Source organism: Bombus fervidus, chromosome 11 (genome assembly GCF_041682495.2).
Source record: "Bombus fervidus isolate BK054 chromosome 11, iyBomFerv1, whole genome shotgun sequence".
Taxonomy (NCBI): domain Eukaryota; kingdom Metazoa; phylum Arthropoda; class Insecta; order Hymenoptera; family Apidae; genus Bombus; species Bombus fervidus.
Genome location: NC_091527.1, coordinates 2,249,610 through 2,269,946, shown reverse-complemented (window position 1 = coordinate 2,269,946; position 20,337 = coordinate 2,249,610). Strand labels below are relative to the sequence as shown.

The 20,337-nt window shown below is 42.3% G+C and overlaps 1 protein-coding gene across 8 annotated transcripts in view; it reads right to left on the bottom strand.

Moving 5' to 3' along the window:
- Window positions 1-20,337, bottom strand: part of Hth (Meis homeobox homothorax) — a 507,314-nt gene that overhangs the window by 473,664 nt on the left and 13,313 nt on the right. For all 8 annotated transcript variants that reach the window (XM_072013316.1, XM_072013317.1, XM_072013319.1 and 5 more), the window contains exons 2-4: window positions 18,884-19,143; window positions 9,107-9,248; window positions 895-945 (exon numbers count right to left, since the gene is read on the bottom strand). In XM_072013316.1, coding sequence (XP_071869417.1) covers window positions 895-945; window positions 9,107-9,248; window positions 18,884-19,143 — 453 coding nt within the window. The remainder of the gene's footprint in view (window positions 1-894; window positions 946-9,106; window positions 9,249-18,883; window positions 19,144-20,337) is intronic.

Genomic DNA, 20,337 nt, shown 5'->3' with positions numbered 1-20,337 from the left:
AAAATCGAAAGAAAAGAAAACTAAGTGACCAGAACAGGGACAGCGCTGTCTGGAAGAAGGAATCCATAATGGCAGGTCGACGTTGAGCTGGTCCGAGCATCGATGGGCCTCATACACGTCCTCGACCAGCAAGGAATACATCCGAGATATTTAAAAAGGCCACTGTCCGTTATCTCGATCGGAGAACGCGAAGGGTCTTTTGAAATATTTCTTCCTCCGGTGTTTCGAAGGTCTGCCATTCGAATGGCTGCCGGCCAACGCACGAGAAAACAAAGGCGCACCAGCAACGTGTCCTCGTGTCTCGTTTCTTTTTTAATTATCACCCTTCCCTGGCTTCACACGCGTTTTGCTTTACGAGCTGTTCATACTGAATTTTCCATAAGTCTCGTAAGTTATGAACTTCGTAGGGAGTAATAACAATAACTCTGTACGGCCAGGATGTTTCTTTCTACAGCGATGTAAAAAGACTAATTTTCAAATTTCTGACGAAGCAACTCCCTTTTTTCAATTATCAGATATCCAAGTCCAACCTAGTTACAAGCTGAGTTTACGGAAACTTCGTAGCAACGTCCGGTTTGATTTTTCTAGCAGTTTGTTTTCCCCTCCCTTAATTTCCATCGACGATTAAATGTTTCCCGTATATAAGGCGGCGATTTTTTCCATCGTCATTCTTCAAAAGGAACGCGCCGGGTGGCCAGTAGCGATCGTCAGATAAAACAGAACGATTAGCCTTTGAATGAGTCGAGCGTACGGAACGAAACAAAGAAACATCAACGATAAAGAAAGAAAACGTCTATCGGTAAGGAAATTGTCATTCGTGGCTAGTGGAAAAATCTGTATCACTGTGAATGATAAAATTATATATATATATATATGTAACACGAATGTACTCACCAGCGAATCGACCTCCGGATCCGCGATGTAGTAGGGTTTTTCTTGTCTGATCTGTAACACACAAGCACACACGTAAGAATCTTTAACAATTAGGTTCGGTGGTAATTACTGTATTAAAACTATAGAGACGATCGTATCTTGCCCAGTTGTATATGCGTACACGCGCGTTCTTTTATCTTGTACGTCCTGGTTCTCCTTCTCTTAGATCGATCATTCGTTCCATATCCCTTTTTTACCATTATTTTATTCTATTCCCGTGCACCTCATGGCTGTCCATGGGATTCGCTGTTCCTAGTGTCTCTCTCTAAGTGATTTCCTCCGCGTGGTTTCTCTTAATTGGACCCCTACAGTTCAATTCGTACGTATAGAAACGGAAACGCGTCGGTGAACGCGATGGAATTCTCTGAAGCGCGCGAGAGAACAGTTCCGACCATCGGGGATGCGTAAAAGAGGGGAAACGGTGAAAAACGAGAGAGGAACGAGACGAGGAGATTCTCAAGCATTTTCATGGCGCCGCATAGTGCCGATCAGAATGGAAACAGAATGCACGGGGGAGAGAGCTCGATGCCCGAGACCGCTCGATGCTCGGGGCTCGCTCTTAATTGGACCCACGGTGTTCTTACTGAAAGGAAGCGAGCCGGGATCCAAGGAAAAAAAGAAGGAACAAGACGAACGACAAATCTTGATGGAAGTACCGGTTAATCTCGTGGAATCCACCGACGGACCGCAGCAGATTATGCTCTCTCGACACCGAACCGCGCCATCTGATTAGATCGCTCGTCCCCGACTCTCGGATGAATATCGTTAACATTCTTCCCGCGCCGCCACGGTCCTCGATATTGTTTCTCTGATCGGTATATCGAAAGAGGATACCCAATGAAGTTTCGTAATCAGTTCCCGCGGTTTTCTATGGGAGAAAGGAATTAAGAGGGCCGAGAAGTGCTCCATGACGTGAAGAACATTAACTTTTCTTAATTTTCTCTGATATAGGTTCGACGTATAACCTTCATCCATTTCTTGTTTTAATTTAACGTTGCTTCGTTACTGACACGTGATGTGGACGAACTTATTGTTCGAATGTGTAAATTTGATAAAAAAATTTGATTGGATTTTCGTCATATTGACTTTTTCTCGTCGCCAATTTGACATCGAAGGACGAATCAATTTGGAACTATACATGATGGATGAAGAAAACGGCTATTAAAAATGAATTTTAGTAACCGCATTAAAGCGTAATGAACAGACTATAGTTTTCTAAAGCGCCACACATAATTCTTAAATTCCCAATCAAAATTTATCTCTCTGTTTCCTATTGCATAACAATTTATAAAATCGTTTTTTCAGCGAATAAAAAATTTCCCCCAATAATTTAGATATACAGAGTCCAGCGACCAAAAGGGGGAATCCAGGTGAAAAAAAAAAAAACGGGTTGAACGTTAAAATCGAATTACCGGTCGACGACGGAGCTCGACGTACGGAACGCAATCGCGAGAATTCTGGGAACGGGTTCGAGAAGCGTATTCATGAGTCTGAATTCTGAATGGGAGTTCCTTTCGCATTGGGTGTATGGATAATGAAGGCGTCTCGTACGCTTCACAAAAATACTGTCAACTGTTCGTAGTGGGGAAACTAGTTCTTGCAGGGTCCTGTCACTGTAGTTTTTCGGCGATCCCCAAGCGGCAAACTAAACGCCCGTTCAGGTAGCCACGACGATTACAAATTGTAAGCAGTTTCGTCTCCTGCCTCTCTTTCTCTCTCCCATCCTTTTGAATTTCGTTCCTTATCATCAGCTATTCGACCACTGGTCACGAATAAACGTATAATTTATCGTGCTACCGTAGAATTTTACGTGGAACATGTAAGAAATAGAGATAGTATTGAGGTTAATCGTTTCGGTATAAAGATAAAGTAAAATCTACATGAAAGTTTGCGCCTTCTATCGTGAATGATTGAGACGACTGTATCACGACGATTAGAGGTAGAGGGGCTGCGAGTGACAGCTAATTGAGCCCATGCATACATATGTATAAAGCAATACGAAAGCTATTAATGTGACGTTGTTTGCCGTTAAATATCCGAGATGGTCCATATTTATCGCACGCCAACTCGTGAATGAGATGAAGACACATCCGACTTCGACGAAGGCGCCGTTGAGATAAACTTTCTCTAACCATGTGAAAATTTCGACGGCAAGGCAAAGTGTTACCGTTAAAAATATGAACAAAGTATATCTGAACACCTTCGTTTTTCTTTTCTTCGCTGTAGGCAACAGGGAAAAAACGGACAGCCTGCTGGAGAAAAATAATAAATATAGAATACGTCAGAGAGAAATTCCGCGGGGTCTATACAACATCTCCATCGACCACGAGATAAAAATATGTATTGAGCGATAATATTTAGAAAATGTTCTCGCTCCAGCACGTCTATTTAGGACTAGCTGGTATGCACGTAGCCATTCGTGGTGTACGACGATCCCGTCGAAAGATATACGAAGCAGCTGCTCATCCGTCTGGCTGTTACTTCTGTTTCCTTGGCCATCGCTTTAAAGCCACCAAAAACGTACCTTTCTTCTATCCCAAGCTTCCATCTTCGACCATGAGACGCAAATGACAGGAATTTTGGAACGATTTGTTAAGTCATTTGTAAGAATTTGTCGGTATTTTACTGAAATCGACGAGAAATTAAAATAGAAGGTCAGTTTCGGAAGATAGTCCTTGGGCCCCGAAACCAGTAGTCTTTAACTGTCTTCGCATAATAAAGCAAATTGCACTCTACGTAAACTTTACGAGATCTTTGCACCTCGCCTAAAACGTCCGGTGGAAATAGCAAGTATACCATGTTCCAAAGTGGCTAGGCAAAAGGCACGCTGCCGCAATAAAACAATAGACAAAAACCTGTCGAACCTGACTGGACGAGAAGGTATATATATATATATATATATATATATTCGGCCCTTTCCACGTGACGTAAACCTAAACTTCAATGCTTGTTAACTTTCCCCGGAGGCCTTGATTCTGATGGTCACCCTTCTTAGTTTTACTTGGCGATTGTAAAGAAATTTAAAATAACTGTACAATTTATTATTTGCACGAGTGCCAATTCGAAAAGAAATTGGAATTACCCTGACGAACATGACACAGAAAGCTGTAAAAGGAAACTATTTTGTCATGGACGCTATGATTAATTGCAATTATAGAAGATAAAATGCTGTTCTAAATTTATTAAAGTGTTCTATAGAATTATCTACTATTTAAATTGATCGTTGTAAAATTCCATTTACCTTAGTCGAAGTAGTTATAAAATTATGTGTGTATTTAAAATAGACCATAGGATAATCGATTGGTCTTCGAACGAAAAGATAACAATTGAGCGATTAGTAAAGATAACAGAGGGGAGCCAGGTGAGTGTAAAACATATGTAGTAATATGTAACAGCCTTAAATACCGTTTATGGTTGAATAACGAAGAAAATAATTCTTGGACGATAAAATGGAAGAATAATACGAAAACCAATGAGAAGTATTGCACTAAGCAATGAGCTTGAAAAATCTTACACAGCTTTCGCGGGTGAGCTGCGTTTGGTTAATTACCTTCGAATCGATCAGCACGCCGCGCCGTTCACAAAGCATCGATAAGCCAGAAACGGAACCTGCGATCGTTCAACGCTCTGGAATTCTGTGTAATCGCGTTTAATTGCATCGTTTTATAAGCGGCCAATAAAGCGAGTAATAAAGTGCGAGTCTATTAAATTTTTCCATTCCACAAAATGAGAGAGAGACAGAAGGATTCGTAAAATCGTATGATTACTGTAGAACAAACGAACCGACCTTCGCATGGAAAGACCGGTAGCGTAGATAACTCGATGATGCATCATCGATCTTTGGAAGCGACGATCACGCCTCTGGCTGCGCGACAAAAGAGATGTCGCGGATGCCGTTATCGCGATTATGATAATCCGGCTTTGCGCTTGTTTACACTACCCCTCGTGCTCGGGGCAGGGGGAATGAAGCGTCCTCGAATGCTACACGTCATCGATGCGGTTATTGAGACGCCGATTGTTAAAAATTATACTCGTAAACAATTCATTAATTCGTTCCTAATTGACTTAAGTCTCATAAACACTTCGAAAATCCTTTAACCAAACAGATTGCATGATTCTATGTAAATGCCTATAAATGCTTCCACCAAAGGAAAAGAAGAGAGGCAAATATATAAATTCCTGGGAAATGGTGTCTGCACCTTCGGGACGGGAAAGCAGGTAGCGCGCTCGGCGGACGTGCCTGTTTTGTGGTCGCATTAGTCAAGCCGTCTAAGTGCGGGGGCTAACGTTTTACAAGGGTTTAATGACCCCGGAGGTGAAATCTAATTGCAACAATAAATCACAACGGATCCTTATGCGGCACTTTTCCATACGTCACCTTTCTATACCGTTATTGTCTTTACGAATTGGGTCAATGCAGTGACGTTGTACTGACGTTGCAGGTCACCACAGTTCGAGTGTCTGAAAGAGTAGTGACGTATGCATTCCAGGTAGTGTGAATACCTCGCGAAGTGGCTTAAACTTTAATTCGTTGCTGCAGGCCGTGCGAATAAATCCCCTTTTCAGTGCTAAGGCGAAGAATTTCGTCGAACGAGTTTTTCAGCCACGCAATAAAAGAGCGTCGATGCTACCTTGGACGCGCGATTAATTTGGGCGCGGCGAAGCGCAACACGTCGCAACGGGACGCCGACGAAAGCGAAATTTTCACAGCGGAGCGCCCACGGTGGGCACGAAAACTGGGACAGCCGATCCATCTGGTAAAAAAGGGCACAACAATGCGCGTAACGTGGCGCAGCAGGACGCTCCTGCGGTGCGCGCTGCTACGTCGCAGGCAGCCACCAGCCTGGGCTGAACGCGGAGAGGCCAAAACCGAATAGCTCGAAGGCAACGCGGGCGCAAAAAGGGAGCGCGCGGACCACGGGGAACTGGGTTGCGTGTGGAATGTATCGGGGCCCCATAGGGCACGCACGATGCGTGGACCGCACGGGATAATGCCAGGCCCCATTGAATAGATCAATTTACAATGGCAGAAAATGAGCAGCGCTCTCTCCACCGGCTGCGGAGCACCCCTTCTCTCTGCCCCCTCCAACGTGCTGTGCTCTCGCCACGGTTCGTCGCTTCTCACGACTTGGCGGCGGCGGTGGTCGTGCCGTGACTGAGACTGCGCATGCGCCGACCGCCGCCGCCGAACTACGACGCATGCGCCCGCTCCTATGCCGCGCACGCAACGAAAACGAAACGCGGACGAATAATCCCGTGTACGCGAGGCGCGCGCGGCCCTTTTGTCGCGCGCACCGGCCCTACTATATCTCCCTCCGTCCAAGTATCGACGGAGTGTAAAAGGGCTCGAACGACACGCCTCGAAAACCACCGCAAGAGGATTGTCACCTGCTTATCTTTTCACGTGTACCGCCGGTGTGCGTGTACATAACCTCACCTCCCTGACCCCTCCACCTCCGACATTATAAAACGACCTGCCTAGACATCGGTGACGACAGATCGATGGCAAGTAAAGAACGAATGGGCGAGGCGGCACGGATTTCGCTATAATCGCCGGTGTAATCTTCGCGTTGACGACCATGGACTAGCAAAATGAATTTAACTCTCAGTATCATTCTTACGAGCAACCAAGAAGAAACGAGAAGATGAATGTACAAAAAATTTCATAACGACCGTGTTGACTCGATATCAAAATTCATTATCTGTACTGGGAAGAAATGGGGGAACACCATCGCGACAACAGGGTGACCGGCTGTCCCCCTTGACAATTTGTTTATCCGCTCTGTGGGGACCGCGGCGTAATCTCTGAATTAGCGGGACACGTCCCACGGGCGAGGGCATACACTGTGACACCACTTCCTCGTTTCGAAAGTTTTTCGCAGCGTCGCGCAATCTTCTTCATCTTCTCGAGAAGATAGTGACAGAGGCGCGCGAGGTATAACGACGTCTCTTCACGACGTTGCTCGCTTCCAACGGACAGAAAGGGAAATTAATTGCGTCGATAGCACGGTTGAAATACGAGGTCCCTGCGTGAAAGAGCGTCAACGAGAAAAAGAGATACGTTTGCACGGCGTGGATCGCCGCGGATAGGAAGGGATACGAGCAAAAGGCGGCGCGCAATTTACTACACGCGGCATAACGACGACTCGCAATACGCGACCGCGTTGAGAGAAGCGCGACGGAGCCTTTGGCTATCCTTTTTTCAATATTTTTTTCCTTTTCTGTGCTTTGCTCCCTCTTCGTCCCTCGTCCAACCGCGTAATACTATGCACCTTATTAAGATGCAAATGTCATGTCAATTTCGCAATTCTAACGGACTTCTTCGAGAATAGCGCTGTTGTCTCGCTCGGTATAATGTCGACATGCCGCGGATAAATAATAGAACGGGTGAACGATTTAACGAGAATACTAGGCGATCGAGGATAAAGAAGAATCGCAGACATTCATAAACTCGGTCTTAAAAAAAAAGGCGCATAGTTTGTTTTCAAATCATATACACGACGCCGAAACAATGACGCAGCATGGAATTAACGCGAAGAACCAAGCTCACTCCTTATCCTACCTTGCGGCCAGGTTTAACTCTTATCGTTATCTGTGCGTATCCGTGGCTCGAGTCCGTTGCTACCGTGTTACCGACGCTCTATATTTGAACGTTACGACCTATCAGCTGATTTTTCCATCTGTGACGCGCTCAATGAAATCGCACGTAACCCTTCGTACCCTCTCGAACGTTTAAAGCCATCGAGAACCGCGCTCGCACGGCGCTCGCCTGGAATAATTAGCCAGCCGTGCCAGGCAAGAGAAACCAAGGAGCGTTTCGTCGAAGGCAGAAGTGCAATTTTATGCAAAGATAACCCACGAACAACATGGCTATCCAACTCTACGATATACATAGGCGTCGATATCCCTCAATCTAAATGTGCTGCATTCATTTGCATCGACTAGACGCGCAAAGAACCACCAAGGCAACATTTTTATCGTTCGGACTGTCGGCTCGACTTAATCGCCTCCGCTTTGTTTTGCACCGGCGAATTATCCATGACTATTCCGTGTCTTTGCGAAACCGTTCTATCATTACCTATGAGGAACACCATCTTTTCCGTTTCTTTGCTACGAATCTTCGTTTTTCTAAACACAAGAAGTAGATAACTTATTCGGGACGACAAATCCATCGACATCTCAGAACGTATACCATCCAGATACAATTACGGATGTATACGGTTGAACGTGCTTGAAGACCGATCTACGAACACCTTTCTCGTCGGCCTGGGCTAAGGAACGTAAATGGCGAAACGGTGTGTTTTTAAAAGGCCGAAATGATTTCGCGTATAGGTTCTCCGGTTACCTACGCGTGTGTCCTTGACAGGACTCGCCTCAGGTGAGTTACCAGAGTGAGAAACGTCGACGAAGACAGAAATACCTAAGGGAGAAAAACTAGGAACGAAGAGTGAGAAAGCAGGAGGAAAGGAGCATGCCGCGCTAACAACAACGTGAATACGAGTCTTCTTCCGGTTGGTTGGCCGCGGCAAACCACGAAGAACGCGGCCCTGAACGATCTTTCGCTCGATGCTCGTCGTCGACTGGCTGGCCGGAATTCCTAAAAATAAGTCCCAACGATGAGAGCCAGCGCTCTTTCGGACCCTAAACATCCCACGGGTTACATCCATGGTCGCGCAACGCTATTTCGTTGTCGGAGTGGAAAGGACGTGTCGAGTGAGTCGTGACTCATTTAGAGCAGCTTCAAATCTTTCTCCCTTTCTTTTTCTTCCTCTTTTCGGAGACCTAGGAGAGGTTACATTTGAACATTCTCTCACGAAGTATCTGAGCGACGACGATATTGTTGAATAGGATTGGGGAAACCAGGGGAATGGACCGCTGTTTCTAGTTTTCGAATTACGAGGGGCGAGAGTATTTTGGAGTCCCGCGTTAGTTCTACCTAGGTTCGTTTGTGAAATTCGTCTATACTGACCTTAATTCTTTATGTTGTCCAACTAAATTCAAGTATTCTTGAGAAGCTTTAATTAATAAAAATTGATAAAAATAGATAAAAATTAATAAAATAAATAAAATAGAGATAGATAGAAGGATAGAATCTTTAAAATAGAAATATTCTTCCTCACGCTATCGATACGATCTCGATTGGATATTCAAAATATGAATTGGAGACACGTACCTGTTTAGAGAAAACAGCGATGTCCTCGTTGAAGCTTTCTGACGAGCATACGTCACCGCCCGCGACGCCGGGTTCGCGCGGTGTACACGTCGCCAGCTCGCACTTCTCGAAAATCAACGCAAGAAGCGGGAACAAGGGGTGTCTGTAACACAGCAAGAGAAAGCCACGGTGAGATAAATGCCTGCAACCTACCAATTCAACCAGAACTCAAGCAAATGTATTTCGTGAGAGGATTTCGAAGTATTAATTAACTCCATGACTGTCGACAAACTCGTTTCATTTCTCGAGCGACTTTTTTTTCCTTTTGAATACTCCTGCTTGACTTTTCATTTGGTCGACTTTCTTTTGGTAAAAGGAAGGAACACGGAGATGGACATGTATTTAACGTCTAATAAATTTATCCATAGAACGGAAAACGATATCTTTGATTAAAACGCGATTAAATACTATCGAAGATGTAGATAAGAGCCGCGAAAACAACGACGAAATGGTGAAAGCGGCGCTTATTGAATGCGTCACTAGATAAAAACAAAAAATGTGTTGTCCTCGGTGGAAAAAATAGCTACAACTTCTATTACACAACAAATACAAGTATTTCGTTGTGTAATAAAATAATAGAGATTAGAGTGTTTTTTCTGTTTATCTAAATTATTTACTTGCGATATCAGCGTAATAAACTGTACGTAAGCGTAATACACTAGCGATTAACACTACGCGGGTATAACTATCGACTACGACTAAGGTGAAAAATTTGTAACAAAGGAGGTAAAAGTATATGAAAAAATACTTTATTTACATGCTTTATAAAAACCACGAATATGCACAAGGATTTTCAAATCTTAAAATTTATATACAAAGATTACAAATCGATCATAATATAAGTAATATAATAATAAAGAGAAACATTTTACCTGCCACAGATATATCATTTCTTCTTCTTTTTTTTTTTCTTTTTTAATAAGTTGTATCATATTGAGTTGGTAACTAAGTGATTGCGTATTTTGTCATTAGGTGGCAATATTTACATTTGCAGAAACTACAAGCGACTAAAATTGATCACCCTGTATCAACATTTTTAATTCCATTACATAGACGTTTCCGATTATAGAACGACTTGATTCGCAGGCCAATCAACGTTCACCAAAAAATAACAATCGTTCGTTCGTGTTAAAGTCGTAAGGTGAATCCTTTCGCTGTCCGACGGCCAGCGTTCTTACGAGCGTTGTCCGATAAGTCCATCGACGTTTACACGTAGCTCGTGGCCGATTCACGTGGTTTTTCGCCAGGGGCGACGATATTTTTCTTCTCCCGGCGACGCTTTTCTAATTGAGTGATTGCTCCGCGAGCAAACGAATGTCGTCGTCACGCTCGTTGAAAGAAATCGAAGAAAAGAGAAAAGAGAATGGAAGAACGCGTCAATTAACGAAGGTGTTCGATCGACGTGTTGCCATAAAGTCTCGCCTTAGGTTTTCTATTTCGCGCCTTAACTATCCCGTTTCTTGTATCAACGCGATCGTGAACATCCGCCGCAAGTTGTATTTGCACTAAACGCTTTTATTTTGAATCATGGGGCGAAAAGAATATTTCCATGGTGTTCTCAAGCGTGTTGCGTACCGAGCGCGGTTACACCGCGGCATTAGGAGGATCACCGGATAAGATAAGATTAGTCGATGCTGGTGCAACCACACGTTGCAACCTGGAAGGGACCGAGCTCTTGATTTAAAGTGCACGCAACACGAGTGTATCTGTATAAAAAAAAAAAAAAAAAAAAGGAGAAGGAAAAGATAGAAACAGATATACCCGTGACGATATACAACCTTTCGGCTTATGATTTACAACATATATGTAAATAGTTGATTGCAAGATCGAGCTTAAGGCAAGAAAGGCTTATTAGTATTTTTAAACGTAGTACGTAATAAATGAATAAAGCGGAGGAAAAGGAAATGACCGCTGAGTTAGTCTAAGGATAATGCTACCTCGTTTGCTAAGTTATTGATGTGTTTGCTCGTAAATTATTTATTTTTTTATTATTTTCTGTTCTTCTTTAATTACTACAATTCTTTCTGATTTGAAAAGACGGCGAGTTTCCTCGCATCGTGTGTATGTCTTTCTTAATCAGGTATATAGCTATCAAAAACTATACAAGTATATACGATATTATTTTCTAGATTATATGAATGGTTATTGTTCGATATCCTACCAGCAAGTAGAATTTCACAGAAGGCACGATACGGGCCCGCATTTCTTCCGAAAACCCTGACAACGTGCAGCAGCCTTAATCGCTCAATTATCGTGCTCTAATCGCCAAACAATTCCCAGCGGGAAACGAACAATTTCTCGGTGGTGCGGTCACAGGCAGAGGATAGCGAAGAGAAAAGAAAAAAGAGGAAGAGAAAAGGGAAAAGCACGAAAACGACCTTCTTCTCTTTCTTACCACCTTTCTTACCAACGAAAGAGAGATGAACGAATTTTTACGCGTCCTCGGGAGGTCTCGAGACGAATCGTCGACGAAACGGCTACACGGTGGAACCAAGATACGTGGTAGCACTATGGGCAGAGGCATTGTGTACGCATGGTAGCGGGTCGCGTCTCGCGGCGTGGCAGACATAAAACGAATCGGAACGAATTTCGACAAATTGACGCGGAGCCGCCGCGAGCAACGACTCTGCGAGCCGAGTCGAGCTGAGCTGAACCGTCTAGCCGACAAAAAAAAAAAAAAAAAACGAGCTTCCCTCGTGCCCTCTTTCGTTCTCTTTTCTTCCGTCCACCATGAAGCCCTCCGTGTATTTTCAAACCCCAGTCCCATCCTGTTTTTAATTCCAAACCAGAGAAAAAACAAAGAAAAACAGAAAGAGAGCAATCCTGCCATCACCCTCCATTTTCTTTCCGTTTGTTGAGTCGTTCTGCGTTTTCTATCGTACCCCGAGAGGGGTTTCTATTTTCACCTATTAGCCTAATCGCAACGGTTACCAACAAAACGGTCGAATGAACATTACATTAAATCGCGGAAGGAAAAGCAAAGTTAAAAGTTGACTTGTCTCGGCTGTGCTTAATTATTGCGTAACATGTATCAACGAACCATTACCGTCACTCGTGAAACAATGGAATTAAACTATGTGCGTGTTTACCGACGCCGAGGGAAAAGAGTGGCGTTCTTTTCGTCCCTAAGAGATTGTATCGATTTAATTAGTGCTGCGTGGTTGAAGAAGCTCACTCGGTTTTGCGATATTATGGATCGAACGATTATCGCAATATTTGCGATTTATGATATCGTACATGCATAAGTATATACATAAATACGTGGCTGTCGAACTTCCTAGGAGCAGTCGTTTCCGTAATTGGAAGTTTGATCGTTGTATGATCGCAGAAGGATGGGTATTATGAATTTTAATGAACCGTGAAGCAGGTCTACTTACAAGGTGCTAATTAAAAGCGTAATTCTTAATACAAGACCGTGCCTGCACTGTGCGTAATTGCTCAATAAACGTCTACTTTTAAATGCGTATTGGAAAAAAATATCGGGTTTCCACCTGTTATAAACGTACAACCTAACAAACACCGAAGCAGCGTAAAAAGGACCAACATAAACGATCACTTTCACCACATATATGGCCTGATCGTCACAGGTTCAATCTCGCCGCACCGATCAACCACAAATACCTAACAATAAAACCTACTCCTACTTTTATCCGATAGAACAACAAGCCGTTTAACGGACAACAACCTTGGAACATCCGCGAACAATTACGCTTACACCCCAAAGCATAAAGATAACAAAGTAAAGGTACTAACCACCGTAACATGAAAAAAAAAAAGTAATTATAAAAGTAGCGTTCTCTTTTTTCTTGTACGGGGGAAAATTAAAAGCGGTTTCAGCAGGTTCTAAAAAGGGGCGTGCGGTTTGTCTTTCGTGCAATCAGGAAAACCGCCGCTATGAATGGAGGTGCACGCTTCTTAAGCGGTCGCGGTGCAGCAAAGTGCAACGTCGATGACAAATGACGGGTCGGAACGAGGTGTCAGAATGACGGAACCGCAGAACGTAATGATATGATTGTCCGTTGAACGCAGAGGATGTTTGCGGTTTTGTGGTTTCCGCCCTCGATTCCTAGTCCCCGCCGAACCCCCTTTTGCCCTTGCCGACCCAGCCCTTTTTTATATGCGGCCATCGGCAATTTCACGCTGTGATTCGACCAGTTACGATACACACTGTTCGGTGGTGTAGTGATTCCGGGATTCGTCAACATCGTGCTTTTTACGCCGATGTTTTTCTGTGCAACGTTTGTAACAGTGGTTAAGGCAGCATGGTTATTATTAAGCGTGGCGAATCGCGGTATTAATTGGGCGTAAAAGGTGGATCCATGGAGGGGATCGCGGAGATTTTCTGTGACAAATTAGAAGTTTCTTCGTTTGATGTTACATTCATTTCGAATTATTTTCAATTCGTATGGTTTCAGCGAATGATATTGGATAGTTGAATGATAGTTTTATCTCGCTACGAAGAAATTAAACTTGGAAAAGAATTGTTATTTGGCTATTCGGTATGTTCCAGTGTATAAAACAGGACAATAAAATCGCGGATTGAAGATACGGACAAATATTATCCGAGTACAGAGTAAATTTTTTTAGAGGAAGATACATGTAAACGTATTAATTTGTTCAGAGAGGGTTGAGAATTCTATCATTCCGATATTCCAAACACTAGCTGGCCTTAAAGTTTCAAACGCGTGCAACGCGTGAGAAAACTGAATGGGAATATACGTATCCTAGTGGTTTAGCATTCCTACGCGTCGAGGAAAGTTTATCAACACGTATTAATCAACATCAACGGCGAATTGAAATATCGAAATGCAACCCTCGCAACACGGCAAAGCGAAGCGGCGGCAAACCGTCGCCGGTGAAAGTCAACTCTGCTTCGCATATCTGCTCTTGTGCGCTGATTTTATCGCGACTTAAATAAAAACAACGGAAATGCGCGTCGCCGATAATAAGAGATAAAGGTGGCGGGTTGAAAATCAATCGCGATATTATATTTCCCGAAAACCGCGATCTTATTCAATGTGGTTCATCGAAATGTCCACAGGTGGTTTTTGCAGCTGCTTCCTTGTTCCCTCAAAGGAAACTGCTATCAAGCGTCGAACCTTCTCTGATAAAACACTATCGCTTGTCGGTATTAAAATCGAATTTAAAATCGAATTCAAAATCTATTCCTCTATTATATTTTCTATTCCTCTTATCTTTCCTGTACCTCTCTGTTCGTTTCGATTCTCTTCACTACCGGTATCTGATATCAAACTGACAGACTTCTATGTAACCAAATAAATGTAATAATTGTTAATAACCAAGTAAATAAATAAACCTGGATTTTTCCGAGCACGAAAAGTACTTTAACTGTTTGCCAAGGGGAAAAAGCCAGACACATATGCTAGACACCGAAATAAAACCTCGGGATCCTGTTTTACCGGGTGGCTGTCTAACTGCAACGCGTGTGATGTAATCACAGAGCCGACGCGCACCGATCAATTCCATTAAACAGTGCATTAATATTCATTAGCCGCTCATCTGTTGAAACGTCACTCTAATGCACTAATTATCGTCAATCAGAAAAATGGAATATTAAACAGGACCACAGTCCCGTGCTTCAGCGTACGAAATCACGAAGCACTTTGAGCGAACATGGGACGGACAAACGCCAAACGTGTGTTCCGCGGTGTGCTGCCGAAGAGAGAGAACGAGAGATTTGCGTAAGACGTCTAATCCATAAATGACTCGGCCAATCATGCTCCTTGCATAAGGATCCGAGCCCAGCCGTGATTGGCAGATTCGCTTGTGTGTTACGTCTGCCTGCCAGACTTACGTAAAACTCTTTCGTGCAATCGCCGTGCAGCCGTAAAACCATGGCAAAAATCAACGCTCGTTTCGAACAAATTTTCTGCACTTCCCTCTTCTTATTCGCCGTTGATCTGTCCATGATAACATCTTCGACGAATAGAATTTTTTATAGAAATTTGATAGAAATTTTGTCGATCAGAGATTAACAAAGGAAGAGTAGTTTGTTAATTTGGCACTATCAAGCGATCGCTTTGATCGTTTGAGTACAAATGAGTAAAAAACAATTCGTGTATATAATTGGAAATTACATGATTGGCGTTCAGGTTCGGATAAGTAGATTCGATTGGCAAAGTGCATTTAATTGGACATTAATAATTTATTTTAATAAGTGGAGACAAGGCGTTAGATTTACTATCTACTGTAAGGTATTAGATTTCTAATATCCTGTCGGAGAACGTACGTTACCGCGTTGTGAATAAGACGTTTAATCGTTAACTATACCCGATAATTTGCGTGACGTATTCTCGCGTTAATCTCGAAAGGGTTAACCAATTGCTTTCCGCGACTTTACATCCTAAATCACCATGATTCTCTGTAATCTCGCGCTGTCCATCCAAAATAGACAGACTATCAAATAAGGCAACGATCCGGTCGCTGTCTTCGCAATGTCCAAATAAATCCTCCGCAATTTCCACGTCTAAACGAAGACAGAGACGAGTCGCGGTGGCGAACGAGAGCGGTACAGACGACGACAGCAGCAGGTCGATTTCACCTGAACGACTCAATCGGCTTGGACGAGCGTACACGATCAGTTTGTAAACACAAGTTTATCAACGAGCAAGGAAATGAACGGCTTAGAAGGGGCTAAACGCCGCCTCGTAACGGCCCTCCGAGACGGTTGCGAGAAAGCGCTGGAATCCATTCGGGATCGGCGGCCGGGGCACACGACGAGTGGACAAATTACAGGGTGCACGAAATAATGAGGCTCCCGTTCTAGGATGTATACCAGAAATCGGGCCATCTCGCGGCTATAAATCACACGGAACACGGCCGAGCCGCTTCGTAAAACGGCCAATTGACGAGTTTCAGAGCCTGCTGGGAGCGTGGCACGAGGCACAGCCTCGAAACGCGTTTGCTCACCATATCCACCTTCCGCCATCGTTTCCCTCAATCACCTTTCACGCGTAGATCTATGTTTTTCTCTTTTTATTAATTTTCTCATTTATTTTTTGTTGAAATACGTCGATATATTGCCAGAGTTGAAGTGCAATCCATTAAGGTTAGCTATTATTTTTCTGAGCTGCGAATCCAACGCGGTTGATTCGAAAAAATGGGAAATCATTCGGTGGGAGAGTCGTAGAAAGCGTCTCTCGATACGAGCTAAAGCTAAAGTTATTTTACACTCGCTTCCCAAAGTTGATATCGAGTACCTTTTATAAATCGTATTCTGTCGTTACACGTTCCGTTACTTACATTTATCAACGTACTCGTTTCGACGTTTTTTATCTGCAAGATTTTAGATCGAGGGAAATCTTGAACTTTGAGATTCAGGGCAGCTTGGAATTTCACCGAGAGAATAGAAATTCACGTACGCGCATACCTTAGTAGAAATGTCGATTACTATATGCTGAATTATGTTATTAGTGGAAAATGGGCTGGTGCGTATTGAAAACACGCGACTAGAATTTTAGACCATGCCAATTTGCCACGCAAACTATTAAATGCGTATAATGCGAAAGGAATGCAGGATCGTAAGATAATTTCGCTCACGGTAAGAAGTAAATATCGAGGAGAGAAAAGCGGACAGCATGGCGAAAGATCGAAAGTTGGACCTCGTTTCGCGAACGAAAAAGAACGACGCTGGCGTTGGATCCTCTGAATTTGGCTGGCTGGATCATGAATCATCGGTCGGGGACTCGTGTACGTGTGCACATTCGAAATTTATTTTATTCGTGTAGTCGAAGGAGGGGAGGAAAGTTCAATGGAAGAAGAACCTTCCTCGACGCGACAAGAAACCCGAACGCGTTGAATATTAAAAGTTGACACCGGCACGAAGGTTTTGTTTCTTGATAGTAACACGGTGAGAAGCAAACACGACAAGGAATATGCAAAGAGAAAGAGAGGAAGGGGAAGAAGGTGTTGCAATAAAGAAATAAACACGTAACGCGTCATGAATTTTCATGTAAATCACGTGTCCATTACGATTTATCAAACCCCATTGTAACGCTGCATTCCTCCATGTCAGCCGATGTATAGCGAAATTACGAGCAGATTAATGCCGATAGGGGCGTATTAACACGAGTGCCGGCGTTAAACGGTCGCCTCTAAGTATTAACCGATCACCTTCTGATAATGGATTTTAATTCGACCGATTTTAAACACGCGTTTTAATTGCGCGACGCTCCAAGGTTCGTGCACGTCGATGGACTTCGAACTTTTATCGTTGCAATCGTACGCGATACCACTCTTCCCTGCTAGACATTTTCAAATTGCCTGTAATTCTACCGGTTGATAACGAAAATCCTTATCGAACGATAATTCAAGTATTTAGGTATTTATATACTTTTTTTGGGGGTGGGGGGATTACAAAATTTTCTTTATTCTTTGAGAACATGAGACTTTTTGGGGCGAGTTACTAAGATAAGCCAATGAATGAGCTTGGAAAATGATCGGTAGATTGCAAATTTTTGTTTATAAGAAATTTAAAGATGTAGAAAATGTACATAGAGAGTAAAAAGATTGCAAATAATAGACAAAGATAAAAATAAAATGTAAAATATCCGTAATAAAGTAAACGAAACGAATTCCTACTTACATCCTACTTTTCTACTTGTGTCCATAAAAATATCAATTTGCGTAAAAATCTACAGTCTGCTAGTAGATCACACTGTCCGAGAAGTTCTTAATTTTAATAGCAAAATGTACGATGTATGTGAAACTTTTCGGAAATGAAATGATTACTCTAAATGGAAATGATTAATTTAACTGTTGTCGACAAATTTCTTCCTTTGTAAATACTTATAAACGCGTCTATGTGCTAGTACTTAACGTTAGTACTTAACTTGTATATTTCTCTTTATATATAAAGACACCATCGATTCGTACATGTTACAGCGTAATTGTTTGGTTTCTACATGTTCACCGTTCTTCTTTCATTACATTTTTATACTTATCTATCTTATACTTGTCCAAATAACAAAGATTATTATATTTTGTAAGCATCTTTTTCATATTACTTACGCATATTATTGCATCTAACCATACATGTGACAGAACTATACGTATCATTCAAACACGCCGTCACGTGTATTATCCTTGAACGTTATACGTAATTCGTTAACTCGCCTGTTATTATACTCTATACTATATGGTTAGATTTCATCATTGCGACCGCAATACACCTTGTCATTTATTCTTACAGTTCGTTTTATAATTTTATATCTCGCGAAAAACTAAAAAAAAAAAGTATAAATATTCGAAACTGAGAAAAATCATTTACACTTTACACTCTTTTACCTTATTTTATTACTACCTACCCTATACCTCAATAAAAGTAAATAAAAAATCATTATTTATTTGTTATTTGCTCTCAGTATTCCATTTTATTTCAGTGAAAAATGAAAACATAAAAGAATAAGAAGTTTCGTCTACTCGTCACTTGAATTTAACTTACCAGACTCTATATTTTATTCTATTATATATTATATTTTATATTTATATTTTATTCTATTATATTATATTCTGGATCTTATGACAGATACAGAAAGTGGACGATAATAATAATAAAAATATTCATCGCTTACTGTCTGTATTTTCCAATTGTATTTCGCTACTCCATAATACTAACGAAAGGAAGAATAATGAGAATAAAAATCTTTAAGCCGGGAAAAGAGATAGAAAGATGAGGAGACGAGAGAAGGAAAACAGAGAGTAAAGAGGCGAACTCACCCATAAATCGCGTCCTTGTCGCGTTTGTGGACATCGGGTACCGCAGATGCTGCAGCCGCGGCTGCCGCCGCGAGAACGTGTTGGGGTGGTTGCGGCGGGGGCGGTGGATACTGGGGATGTGCAGGTCCCATACTTCCGAGGTGTGGACTGTGATGGAGACCTGGTACACCTCGGGCGCTCCCGTGCGGATCGTACAGCCCTGCGCCACCTCCGCCACCTCCGCCCTCGAGGTAACTCCCGTGCAGCCCGCCGTCGTCATACTGAAACCACCAGAAAGCGAGAAAAAAAATTAGTATGAATTATCGATCGTATGTATTCGCGTATATATACGTATATATGTGTGAATATCCGTATATGTATATATGTAAACGCGCAACGCAGTGCTCATAATTAACGCGAGACCCACACCTTGACTACTGGCAGATGTTCGAGGCGACCGAAAAAATTACATCGGCCAAACAGTATCGACTGGAAGGAAATTTACCATCGTTCTTAACTCGAGTGAATCGTTTTACGCGTTACGAGGTTAAAACAGGCGACGCTCGGTTTCATTCAGCTCGAAAAAGTTGTTAATCGAATGTAATTACGAGACTAGTTGGTATCACGTGCTCGCGCAGTTTAAAGCAGCCTTCGCACGCTGATACATATTGCTCTTATTGACTTCTCTAGTTTTACGAGGTTTCCTGAAACTATATCGGAATTAGATGTCGTTCGTTAGCTAGATATAGCAGTGCTTCGATAACTGACTGTTTCTATCCCAATCGATTCTTAGAATTGATTTCGTGCAATAAGACTCGTGTATATTTTACTTCCATTTAATAGAAAACAGAGACACATAGCGCAATTAACTATTCGTGTCCAATTCAATGAATTTCTGCCGATTGAATTCATGTATCCGAACGTGAACTTCTGTTAGTTAATCATAAATGTACCCAGGCTACGTTATATATTCGCGATCGGTAGATTTTATGTGACACTATAATATACAAATAGGAAAGAAAGAATAAGCCAAAATTTATTTTTGATAAATATTCCTTATTATCACCCGTTAGATGACTGTGACCACAGATTATACATTGGAAAATTATATTTCAAGCAAATATGAAGCATCAAGCACGCATGGATATTTTAGCGTATTGACTGTATGTGAACGACAAATCCTAAACAATAGAGAGAACCAATAAATTTCTGTTATATAAACTACTTATTTTGATGATAATTAAAAATAAGTAGAAGTTTACTATACTCGAGATTTCCATGTCATCTGCGATAACGGACCCGATAAAGTCTCCCCTCATAGTCAATTAAAGATGTACTACATACTCATTCCTCTATCGATGAAAGTAATTTTTACTACCGATACATCGATACCATTCCACCCAAACATAATCATCCAACTATCGCAGGATCGATAGAAATCGATGATGGTACTGCAGCACGTATCATCGTGTGCA